General features: G+C 34.8%; 1 protein-coding gene across 2 annotated transcripts in view; it reads left to right on the top strand.

The window, feature by feature from the left end:
- Nucleotides 1-6,118: 6,118 nt before the first annotated feature.
- The window catches only part of LOC135170627 (peroxidase-like), a 44,195-nt gene continuing 36,546 nt past the window's right edge, over nt 6,119-13,767 (top strand). For both annotated transcript variants that reach the window (XM_064136621.1, XM_064136622.1), the window contains exons 1-2: nt 6,119-6,380; nt 12,015-12,108. In XM_064136621.1, coding sequence (XP_063992691.1) covers nt 12,015-12,108 — 94 coding nt within the window. In that variant the 5' untranslated portion in view covers nt 6,119-6,380. The remainder of the gene's footprint in view (nt 6,381-12,014; nt 12,109-13,767) is intronic.

Consider the following 13,767-nt stretch of genomic DNA (forward strand, 5'->3'; position numbering starts at 1 on the left):
TCGATATGTCACAAACATTAGAGGTTGCGCCTCAGGATTGTGGTGCAGCTAGTATATTTATGAATCCATTGAGGCCTTGGAATGAACCATCTACAAGATGAAAAGCTCATCAGAATCAAACTTTTTCGTGCCACTGCTGCAAGCGCTGTTATTATTATTCTTTATATTTCGGTCCTTTCTGCCTTTTTTAGATTAATTGCCTCTAGGGTTATTAGTTATGTCAGCTTTTTCCAGTGAAGGACGTTCGACGAAAACAAGTTTAGTGGATCATGTGAGCAACAATTATTTAAAGTGGATAGATGGTTCGTTAGTCATGTGGAGTCTGGCTAATCCAGCATGTAATACTGTTATAATAAATAGAGACCTTTTAATTAGTAGAAAATTATATATTTTTATAAACTCATGTAGGGTTACTTCTTAACAAGATAAGGACAGTGTATTTCTTATGAAAAAAGGGTACAATTAATGTTATCACTGTCTTCACTATTTTTTACACATTTAATACACTCGAGACACTTAAGCACACTCTTAAGTACACAAAAACAAAACGTCTAAGTCCTAATCGTCTAACCATGCGTCTATCGTCTATCGTTGCTCAAAACCAACTCTCACCCTGTCTCTCTTCCCAACCCTGGACTGGACCTTAATCGCGTCACGTGGCCCTAGCATCCCTGGACCTCGCTGGCTGCAACGATTCCCGCCTGTCACATCTGTGGGCCTCATGAACCCACAAAAGATGACACTCTAAGTGCTCCTATCGTACAGGCTTGCATCCCTATACCAATCCATGTCTATTTGCGGGGTTCTCCACAGATAGCACCTACGCTACGACTACAATATAACCTTATAGCTCTAGACTGTCTTAATAAAATACGGAAAACATCTCTCTATGATATTTGACAGATTATCCTTTTTACACTGGGGATTTCCCCATAATTTTTCCCCATACTACACTCATGTATTACAACTGTTCCAGCACGGCTCCCATGTTACGACTAACTTCAACGACTATCTCAATCTCCTTAGTAACAGCTCGTTAGTCTTTTTGCCCTGTGAGGGCTCCACTTATCCAAATACAAATGTAGTCTTATTCTAACAAATACATAACTGAATTAGTTATGATAACTCTGTTACGACCTCACCGTCTTGAGTATCTCCTGGATTCTGAGATACATCTATGTCTCAAATGCATGAGGTTAATCAATTTATATAATTACAATCACCAGTTATCCAACCCGTTAATTTAATACTATCACATTCATATGTATATAAGATCTACAGGTAATGAATAAGTATAACAACTGCATTAAAATTTGTCGTTAAACTGGGAAATTTCATCGCTCCACATATAAAAAGCAATTGAAATCAATACTAAAGGTGAGCCGGATGTAATTAGGCGAAATGACTTGCGTTTGACGAATGTCGGATTTTAGGGTGCCTGGGAGTTCGTGTTTAATAACTTATGAGAATTTATGAGTGGGTTGAAACTACATTTTATCACTTTACGACGTACGTAGTTCCGCGTTGATCGTACTGAATGCGGAATAATTATGTCCTGTTTAACACCGTTAAGTCACTTGTCGAATTAACGATTTTAATTTATAATTGTCCTTTGAATTTCTATCGCGGAGCTAATAGACGGTAATATAATGATTGGGCTTACGGTGCCGGTCAACCGATAGCTAGTGTGTTATATGGAGTACGTTGTTTTGAATCTACTTCGACTGTATCATCCGATTGATGTGCTAAGGTGTTGATTTTCGATTGATTTGCGTTGAGTTTTGGGGGCTATATTAAACCTGACCATTAACTGTGAAAAGCCCGATGATTCTCGTAATTGGCTGAGCTACTCGACGTTGAAATGGGCCAAAGTGAGTTCCGTTTCAAACGACTTGAAGGGGGCGACCAAAGAAGACGAAAAAAAAAATGTAGCGAAGCTACTTATATTATTATTGGCTCCGTCATGGAGAATTTTCATACATCGTATTCGGCCGGCTTAGCAACCGATCAAATACCTGCCTACACGTCACCTCGTGACAATTTGTTGTTATTTCGACATCCCTGGTCGGCTGATCTCGTTGTCTGCCGTTGTCGCGAGGCTGATTAGCCTTAGCTCTCAAGGTGTACGCATCAACACCTTGGTGTGAATGAATAATATTAATTCCTTACCGATTACCGCGTGTTCCAATTATTAAAAACCCATCCAATACTTCCGAATATTCCACAAAAAGTTGCCTCCTAAGCATCACTAAGTGAAGCTTTACTCTATGGTGTACCTCGCAATTGCGTACCAGCATTTGTTTTGTCTCATTCATTGTCGTGGTCTTTTTGCTGTTTTAGGTTTCTCCACATAGATACTATCAATAATTTGGCTGTGGTGTTTATTTATCCTCGTATCCTCATGTGAGAACACGCACTTTTTACAAAAATTTATTTTTATTCTTTAAAAATCTCATTAATTCGCAAAGTTGGTCCAAATTCATGATCCAATAGCCACTATATTCAGCAGTGAGACGAATTGAAGATCCAAATTTAATTCTGCGTCAGGATTATGATATAAATCCAGGAATAGATCAACTTCTGGAGATGGTTTGTAGCATCTTGAATCTTCGATTCATCGTCATAATTTTCTTCATTTTCTCTGCACAATTGTCGACAAATGTTTGAAGGTTTTTTGGATGTACAGTATAAATTCAAATTCTCGTCCTCTCTTTGGGAATTACGTCTTCATTCTCATCAGACATGTTGATTTATTTCATCTGGACAAGGATATCGACATCATCTTCATTTCGAAACAGAATATGCAATGTTACTATTTCCCTTCTGTATTCGTTATAATCATTGGCACTGGTTTTGTTTTTGCTTCTTCACTAATCGATTATCGATTGTCAAATGATCGATTATGGCTATGACAGTGGATCATCTCCATGAAATCCCCCATGTTCGATTAGTGTCCGGTGTCATTTTTTATCATTTAACATTTTTTTTGTCAGTCAAGTGTCATAAAATTCTGTAAAAACTAGAATGTTACATGTAATGTCTTTTTACCATCGATTTTGTTCTCCTCGTCTCCCAGTGAACCCCCTCATTCATCCCACTTTGCTCGTAGTCCGTTTTCCCCAGGGCAGCCATTTTGTCAGGGTCTCCTCTAGTAACAATTATTATACATCATACGCAGAGGAACTCATAAAAATGAGAAAGCTAGACAGGCCGCGCCAGTCTTCATGTTGCAGTGAACGTATTACCAATTTTAATGTTTTTTTCGCCCATGAATAAATTGATGGCATGCTTCCGAATGGTTTTAGCATAATAAATGTTGTTCACTCTCGAATATTTCTTCCCATTCCTAAAATTTATGCGTTTCTCGCCCCATTGAAAGTTTTTCCGATGTCTTGCGTCACATTTGCCAAACGTTTAAAGAAAACCCATGTTATGAGACATTGACCAATGTGTCTAGAGAAAATTCGAATATTTTATGAACTAATCATCTGATTTAGTTCATTTTTTACACAGAATATTCTGATGGGAAGAAGAGAACTTGTATTACATTTCCAGAGGTGACGGAACGTCATTATCTGAGATGTTCAATGAGGTGAGATGCTCGGTAGGACATCAGCCAAGAAAAACTTTTTTATTTATTTAAATTTGCTGAAACGTATAAGTTTATAACGCCACAAACATGTATTTACCGAAGTAACTGAAGTTAATTTAGTTTTTGTTTTATCATATGTTCAGGGGTTTAACAGTTCGACATGTATCGAGAAAAATTATGGGAAAATCCCCAGTGCAAAAATGTTAATTTGTCGAATATGATAGACCGATGTCCTTCGTATTTTATTAAGATAAGATTAGGGCTATAAGATATTGAAGGGGTTCGTCGCGGGTCTGTCTTTGGTCTGTTTACCAATGGGAAGAGGGATGACCATAGAACATTCTCGAAGGGACTAATTTATTTTCTTTCTCCCTCTCCGGGTGGCTCTCGGCTTTCAAGAGCTTTGTTCCTCAGGTCAATCTGGTGCATTGAAAAGTCGTGCTAAGTTTTTCTATTTCTTTACATTTTCACATTTTACATTTTTACATTTTACATTTTTTACATTTTTTTTGTATTATACGCGTTGACCCACACGGTCTATGAGTACCACTTACCTAAGAATAAAAGGGACATTAACTAATAGTGATCCACTCGTGTTCTCACATGAGGATGCGAGGATAAATAAACACCACAGCCAATTCGACAGTATGAATGTGGAAAATCTGAAAATAGCAAAAGAGCAAGCTGATGAATGAGACAAAACAAATGCTGGTATGCAATACAGTATGCGAGGTACAGCATAGTCGAAAACTTCACGTAGTGATGCTTACGAGGCAGCTCTTTTTTTTTTTTTCCAACTAATAGTGATAACGTATCCAATATTTATTGATCTTCGCTTAACCGTTGTTCTCTTCTCCTCATTGATCTTAGGAGATAAATCGATAACTTTAACATAAGATGATATTGTAGTCGTAGCGCAGGTGCTATTTGCAGGGTTTCCCCACAAATAGACATGGATTGGTACAGGGGTGCAAGCCTATACTATAGAAGCACTTGGAGGCTCATATTTTGTGAGTTTATGAGGCCCACATATGTGACAGACGGAGATCGTTGCAGCCAGGGTGGTCCAGGGGTGCTAGGACCACGTGACGCGATTAGGGCCCAGTCCAAGGTTGAGAAGATGGACAGGGTCAGAGTCGATAGTGAGCAGATAGACGTTGGACGCGTATTTAGACGATAGACGTGTACTTAGACGTTTTTGTTTTGTGTAGTTAAGAGTGTGCTTAAGTGTCCTGAGTGTATTAACTGTGTTAAAAATAGTGAAGACAGTGTTAATATTAATTGTACCCTTTTTTCATAAGAAATAAACTGTTTTTATGTTTTTAAAAAGTAACTCTACACACATTTATATTAGATTTCTTCCGATGTGAGGGCGAGCAGGTGGTGAAGAAGTAACGCCAGGATGCGAGCGAAGAATTTTATTAAGGTTCTCTACGTTACAGTGCTTGAGATTTGGCATTAAGTCTGGCCAGTCCTCTCAACGTTCCTTCCAAGTATCGGCTGGTAGGTGAGTGGGTCCAAGTGACGGCTGGTGGTGAAGTGTGTTGAGTTTTGGGAATGTGCGGAATTTAAAGGAAGGTGTAGGAGTGTGATTGGTTGGAAATTGGTAGAGGGGGTGTGTAGGAATTCCTGGTCTGGGATTGGGAATTCCTACGCAAATGACGTCGACTCGGCTCAAATTTCGACATTTTCACGATATCAAAAATTTATGATGCGAAAAAATTTCAACTAATGTGTTAGTGTGGAATTGTTGACAGATGAATAAGCTTTGATTATGACATATGTAACCATTGAATACTCGCACAGTATTGGTGGCAGCATCTCTTACAAAAAACGGGAAAGACTTATTCACACACCTTATATTATTATTATTATTATTATTATTATTATTATTATTGTTGTTGTTGTTGTTGTTGTTATTATTATTATATGGCATCCGTTATCCCACTCTCTACCATGTCAAGGCCTGATTCCTAACCAATCTAGCCCTGATGTGATAACAGGTTCACGTGACAACATTGCTAGTCGAAATTTTTCATATCTTCTTTTCTTTATTGTCATTATTTATCGAGATATGGAATAAAAACGATAAAATTGCGAATCGCAATGATTTGAATAACATTTCCGAGGTGAATTTGGGGGAGAATTTTTCGTCTTTCTCTTCGTCAATATTAATATTAGCAATAGAAACGGAAAAATCTTTTGCAGGAATTTTTCGATGCGAAAAACTTCTGACGGTTAAACTATACCATGCAATGAATTGTTATAAAAAGTATTATTCGCGACGTAGTTGAAAAAAAATTTTCTACTTCATGTGATAGGTGCTACTCACCGGAAAAGTTATTTCTATTTTATTTATTTAATTGAATGAATGCGATTGATTATCAAAAAGATTATCGTAGAGAGTGAAAAATTAGAATGGCCACAGCTTACGATTATTACCGGGCAGTAGGGGTTTTAAGGAATAGGGGGATCATACCCTAGAGCTGTTGCAGTACTTTCTCCCGTCATTTATAAGCTGCATGCAAGTCGCCAAGTACTTCAGTTGTGCCGTTAACAATTGCTTCAATGTATATGGGACTACGCCGGACGTAGACCAACTGCGACATCTCTGAACATACCATTTACTCGAACAATTGATTGATTCTCTCACTGTGAAATTAATGTTTAGTGAAATTATTACCTCGAAGTGATCAATTGTGTTTTTTTTGGAATTTAAAAGTCCATTCGGTCTATTTTTATTGAGAGAAACATCTTATATTTTCAAGTTTCGAAACAACAAATCGAAGTAAGTTCTTTAATTATTAACGAGTGAAGATTGAAAATGAAATTTCCAATGAAATATCAAATATCAATATCAATATTTTCACTGGCCAATGATCAATTAGAAAATATTAATTAGAAAAAAATGACAAAATATGGAAAACCAAAGAAATTCAGCTACATAAAATTTGGTTTGCGATTGACAAATTTAGATTTTTTAACACTCATCAACAATATAATGAAAAAATAATTTTCTCCGCATTTTTTCCATCAAATTATCACATACAACTCAGAGAGAAATATTCAATAAGACTTACGGAACTGGAATTCCCCTCCAATTATGGAAGTCTCCAAGAAATTTTAAGTGCTGGTATTGTAATTTTTTACGCACAGTCCTGATGAAAATTACAGAACAGTCTGAATAAATTCCGTACCAGTCTCGTAAAATTGTCTTCGATCACTTTACGTTCCAGAATTACGGAAAGGATACGTCATTTTTATTGAATATTAGAATTGAGCGCGCGCTCACCGCGCGTATTTTTAGTTATCGGGCGTTCGTCTAGTTTTACTTATAAATAATTTGTTTAGAATCTAGATCATTGAAATCTTCAACCAAATGATCAATGTTATACGTAAATTTACGTTAATAACGTAAAGGTCGTGGGTTCGATCTTGACTGGAGTAATTTTTTTTTCAAATGAAATCGCCTATAATATATATTATATAATATATAAGATATTATATATATTATACTATATAATATATTATATTATATATATTATACTATATAATATATTATATTATATATTATATTATATATTATACTCAATACTGAGGGTCTGTAGATCCAAGAAGGTGGATTGGAGTTTTAAGTAAATTTGCCCAACTTCCCGAAGATCCAATTGACAAAACTTACTGAATTTAGATAATCAATAATGTTTTTTAGAGAATATATTATATATGATATATGGTATATTATGTATTATATATTATATATCATATATATTGCCACTGCTGTTGCGTTTATATCGTTTATATCGTTGAAATATCGAAAAATTTCCATTCAGTTTATGTGTAAAAAAGAGAAAAAATGATTTGAGACATTATGTTAGGGGGTTTTCAGGTTTTCAGATTGTCAGTGCTCGGCTTTACCTCGGTCCATTACCTTCTCACTCATAAAATATCAATTGGTTTTCCATAAAATATACTATTTAGCCCGTAATATTACGTTCCAAGAGTAGCAAGTTAGGTTTTTTTACACGTAAACCAAATGGGAATTTTCATTATGGCGTGAGAAGGAGAAATATTGAAAACACGTTTCGTTTGGTGTTGCTTAAAAATTCCGTTTTCACACATTGGGGTGAAAAATAGTGTGCCAACTGGTGAGAAAAGTAGTTTTCAACCCATAGTATTATGTCCCTCGTCGTTGGATTGTGCGGTTAAATGTTCCAGGAGGCAAAACCACTTTCTTACACTCGATATGAAATGTATTATTTCATCATCAGAAAGATCGCCTCATCATAGCAAATGTGTGAGAAACATTTTTTTGGGTTAAATTGGTGTTTCAAAAATGTGTTTCCATTCTTTAGAGATTGTGATGAAAATAAATTAATGGTTCAATTTTTGGATGCGCTCGAGACCTAATAATCACTTCAACGCAAAAATAGAAAAATCAATATATCGCAAAAAATTTGTATCGATGGGTCGTTATGTATCGATTAAGTAAAATAGAGGACATCGAGACGAATTCTTAAAGACAAGAAATCTGTTGGATATTTTTCAAGATATTTTGGAACAAACATATAAAAACGAATTGAACTAATTACCATTTATTCGTTAACTTTTATAAAAAACTATTGCACAGAACGAAAATTTCAATAAAAACTACCCTAAAAGTTTGATGATTTTTGAGCGAAGTGTCATTCACAAAAAAATTACAAATCGAACTTAAATTTTATGTGATTTGCGCCAAAAATGACTACCAATAACTACCAATTGATTAAATTTTCTCTGAGGTCGTGTAAAAATTCCAGTTGATTTCGTAATTTTTCCCTCAATGACATGTTCCTCCAGAACTATGAAATTTTTTGGTAATCGTTATCGAACGTTTTTATTCGCACATGAACTGGGCCTGATCACGTGCTGAAATAGTGTTCCATTCTTGTATTTTTTCCCTAAAGACCATTCAACATCGTTTCAGAGTAAAATTGATAAATAAAAATATAACGTAAATGTAATACTTCCAGTTGAAAGCAATAATCCTTCAATACTTCACCAAAGACAACTTTTTGGTCTATGGAATTATATTATTTGTCTTGGGTTAGTGCTGCAGACGTCCCAGGAGCAAAGAAACTTCTTCTCGAACTTGTAACGGAAAATACTATATTGTCACTGGCGCAAAAATCGGAATTGCGCTTTATCAGAAACTATACTCAGAGAACAATAAAATTTTGTTAATTAAATATTCGCCTGACAAGAATTTAATCGGATTTTTCAATGGAAATTTGGAACATTTGTTGGTCCAAAACAAATATAATTGGAAAAATTAGATTTTTCTCTCAAGGGATACAGTAAAACAGTAAGTTTCCGCTCCAGTGCTGGAAAGGATTTTCGACCGCGTGAGAAGTTTCTAGGATGAGCCGAAAGCGAGTGCCACAATTAATTCTACAAGTCTAAAAATAATTTTCTCACGAGTAACGCATACTATTTTTCGACACAATGTGTGAGAAAAAGCGCACGTAAAACATTATTTTACGCATCATGCGGAGGAAAAGTCGTTTTTGGCTGGTGAGAATATTTAAAGCGTCAAGTACGGGCGAATGATATAATTTGGGATGCAAAGTACAAATGATCCACTCAAATGGGGTGAAACACTACTTTTCCGTACTCATTTTTACTTTTCTTCGTCCGGGAGACTGGCATTGGCCCTTCCTCGAACTCTAAAAAGTAAAAATCACTAGAGAAAATATCGTTTGTGACCAGCGCCCTAGGGATTTTCAGTCGCGTTGCATTGGTGTCCGAGCCGAAGGTGAAGACCGACATGGCACGAGACTAAAAATCCCTAGGGCCCTCATTCTGAACTAAACTATTTCTGAGGAGTATCGAACAATTTTTTTCATTACAATTTTTTCGCGACGAAAAAAAACTTTTTATTACGAGGTAAACGTAGCAGCACTGGTTAAGAATAACATATACTTTTATTTTTAACGAAGACGAATTATTAAAATTTTGAGTTTACCCCGGCCTAGAATTTCGCATTTTTATTAAATATTTAAAATGTTGAAATTTGTACGAGATTTATTTGCACTAATTTCTTTATTAAAAATGTTTAAACTTCAAAAGGTTAATTTGCATACAATTGATAAAATACAAAATCTCGACTTTTAGGACTCAGGTGACTTTGATTTTAAATTCTTACTGAAGATTTATTTAAAAAATTAACCAATCATCACTACTGTGGAAAAAATGGAAAAAAATTTGTTGCATAATTTTTTTACCATTATTTATCTAGCATAATTTCACAATGGAAATGATTTACTCCGTTGGCCTAATACTAAACTTACATTCCTTCGTAACTTACATTCTTCTAAATATTGACTAATTATTTCTACACACTTATAGTCTGTCCCATTTGCAAATTTCCGGTAGACCTTCTCCCTCGAAATAACAATTTATTGTTTTGTATTTAATAATTCGAGCAGTACCATAGAAAGGAATCAAAATCTTGAGATTCTGCTTCGCATGAGTAGCTCAGGTCATTTAAAATTCCAAATCGGGTGTAATGATGCTCCTAGATGGTAGTGGTTTACTCTAATACGATTGACACTGTCAATAGCTCCACTGGATAATTTATATCGGAGAACTCCAAGTCATAAAAAAATAGTGTCTTCATATTCTGATGTGGGACTTCCCTAAAAGAGTTGTTATGCTCCACTGTTATGCCTCAGGGTAATTTGGGTACTTGACCTATTGTTGAATATGTGGACATAGAGCATTGTCAGCCTGACACCTGCCAACGGAATTGGATCATGCTGGCCAAATGATGAAATATAAACAATCAATGTATTATTTAAAATAAGGTTAAGGTTCATTCCAGCGAACCTGAACTGAATACTGAGGTGCACAAAAGTCGTAAACTCTTTGTAATCAGTCAGATACCACAATTATGATAACCAAATGTACCCAGCGTACTTGGGTACTTTAAATACTTTATTGTTGTAGACGAACACTGCTGCCACCAAATATTGTTTCTCTTCCTGTTTTTAAATTTAAAAAAGTTTAATAACAGAGTTTTTAGAGGATAGAATTGTAGCAAAATAAAAATAAAAATATTTTTATAACTGTTAGGAAGGGGTAAATAAATGCTTAGACACTTCTGCATTGTATAATTAATATGACCACTATTTAATGTACACTAACAACGATAAATATAATCTGGAGCGACAGTTCTACATTAACACTCTCTGAAGGCTATTACGGGTCTATTATCTTTTCGTAAACCTCACGTGATTTATTCCGATTACAACGCATGCGCGGATTATACTTTGTATATCCAACAATAACAGAGTTTCCAAAGGATAGAATTGTGCGAAATGAAAAAAAAATTATAACAGTTTTTAAAGGATAGAATTGTAGCAAAATATAAGAAAAAGGCATAACAGAGTTTTCATAGCACAATTGTAACGAAATAAAAAAAAGTTTATATCAGAGTTTTTAAAGGATAGAATCGTAGGGAAATCAAAATAAAGATATTTTCATAACAGAGTTTTCAAAGGATAGAATTGTAGCAAAATAGGAGTAAAATATCATAACAGAGTTTTCATAGAATACAATTGTAACAAAATAAAAAAAAATCATAACAGAGTTTTCATAGGATACAATTGTAACAAAAAAAAAAAAAAGTGCAAACCAAAGTTTTCAAAGGATAAAATTGTAGGAAAACGAAAAAAAAAATCATAACTATTTTCAAAGTATAGAATTGTAGGGAAATAGAAAAAAAAATTCAGAACAGAATTTTCACAGGATAGAATTGTATCGAAAAAAGTGAATAAGAGAAAAGTTTATGGTGCGTGTCAAATAGATGTTAAACCTATGCGCCACATGGTTTTTCCGGAGGTTCTCCGAATAAACATCGTAAGCCTTGTTCCAGTTTCCCTTTCACTTATGTACTATAGGCTCAACCATACCATAGAATTATGGTATGGGAGAATTGGTTGTATCTCACCCAGGAAGAATTTACATAGTTTCTTTCCGATTCGTAATTTCAAACATAGGAAACACTGAAGGCAAATGAGATTGAAAAATAAATCTATAATTCAAGTATTTTCATATTCTTCCGCACGTGTTCCGAGCCCCAATAAATATGTCAGTTCCACAGCTATTATCAAATATTTATCAACAAAAATATCAATAGCATATCAATAACTCCGCTAGACAGCGAAGTAATTATCGGAGAGAAAACACGATGTGAAGAACTTTGTTATCACCATTGCATAATAACTCATGAAAATTTCAAACCGAGACAAATTATATTCGCTTTAATTCAATGATTTCCCCCTATTTTACACCTCAATTATGAAATTCAACTGATAAATTCATTAACAAAATTTACGATCGTTCATTAGTACGACTAATACAATTAATAATTTATGAATTACAGATGAAGGGAATGGATACGAAAATTCAACTGATTGGAGTTTTTTTTTTACTTCACTCAGTCATTACCGTTAAGGTGCCAGTATCAACGAAACCAGGTAAATTTTTTTCGTCAAGAAATCATCATCATCATTTAGCAGTGAAAGTCTGCAATGATTAATACATTAACACATTTCGCATCAAGAATTACATTAAATCTCAGAGGAATGTTTTCTTTCTTTCGATATAAAAAAATGTTTTTATACTCTTCGAAAGGCTTTCTCTATCACCTTCTCCTCATGACAATAGCTCGCACACATGCGATTGAGTATCCGAGGTAAAATGCAATGATCTCACTGATGAACCAACGTTGATATCTTAACGGTTCTTCATTGCTAACCTGAAAAAACCCCGAAATTATATGAAAGTAATATAGACCTGGGTAAGTTAATCGTGTTGAGAAAGTCTTTTTGTTGCAGTTTTATCTAGTTTACGACTTTAAAGGCTTCCCTTCTGGGAAGGGTGAGACGGATAATTGTCATAATATCGGAAGGTAACAACAATAAAATATAAAAATGAGGTCACATAGTGTTTTGAGGGGAATAAACGGTAAAGTAACTGAGTATTTGGATGTTTAGTAGTTTTCGATTGCTGACTTGCATTTTTGTCATTTTGCGAGTTTTGTTGGCATTATCGGAATTATATAACTAATATGCTTGCACAACTGCCAAAATAAATCGTCAAGTGCCACATGGAGAGACAAGTCCCAGATAAATTACTATGCCGGGCACAAGAATCGAAGTGCAAAATCCTAGAATGCTGGAATGTTTAACTCACACATAAAAATTCCTATGAATACCATTAATTTTGTAATCCATTTTTTAATCAATGATCTCAGGCTTCGTAAAGTTGACGAAACAGCACTATAAAATTTGAAGGTCCATCATTTTTTATTTGAGTTTAAGTGAAAAATTAATAGAAATCTTTTAAAAATTTTTATCCATTTCAGTTTATTATATTGTGACTTCCTTCAATTTTTACTGTGGCGCACGGCAATTTTTCGTTAACTCATTGTGATTGGTTAACGATGAGCGCCGAATATTTCCGATTATTGCCGACGTGGGACTTCGTTATGAAACAGTAGCTTCACCTGTTTAGCGTCGATTTCTTAGTCGCCTAGACGGAGATAAAAATATGAGAATCTTCATAGTGTGATTCCGATAAAAATTACTGAGAAAATATGTCGTATAGTAACATTTATTTATCTGGTTAGGAAAACTCCTATATGGACCTCGTAAAAATTCAAACTCTCATGCAACATTTCCCATGACGAACACCAATCTCGGCAATAATCGGCTACGTTCGGCGCTCATCGTTAACCAATCATAATCAGTTACCGAAAAATTGCTGTGTGGCACAGCAGAAACTGAGGGACGGCCCAACAAACCAAACTGACCTGAAAGGAATTTTTGAGAGATTTCTATCAATTTTTCATTTCCCCTCAAATAAAAAATGATAAACTTTGATATTTTATAGTACTGTTCAGTAAATTTTACAAAGCCACATATCATTAAAAACAAAATTTATTACAAAATTTGCGGTATTGATTACCCTTCAATTCCACTACCTGGCACAGTAAATTTTCACAGACTTTTCTCTCCCTGCATTACTTTGAATTTTTAAGAGCCCGATATAGAAGTTTTCCTAAGCGGATAAACAAATTTCACTAGACGGCATAGTAATTTTTCTCAAGCTTTCAGTTCTCCCCGAAATAGTAA

This window comes from Diachasmimorpha longicaudata, chromosome 17, assembly GCF_034640455.1.
Source record: "Diachasmimorpha longicaudata isolate KC_UGA_2023 chromosome 17, iyDiaLong2, whole genome shotgun sequence".
Classification (NCBI taxonomy): Eukaryota; Metazoa; Arthropoda; class Insecta; order Hymenoptera; family Braconidae; genus Diachasmimorpha; species Diachasmimorpha longicaudata.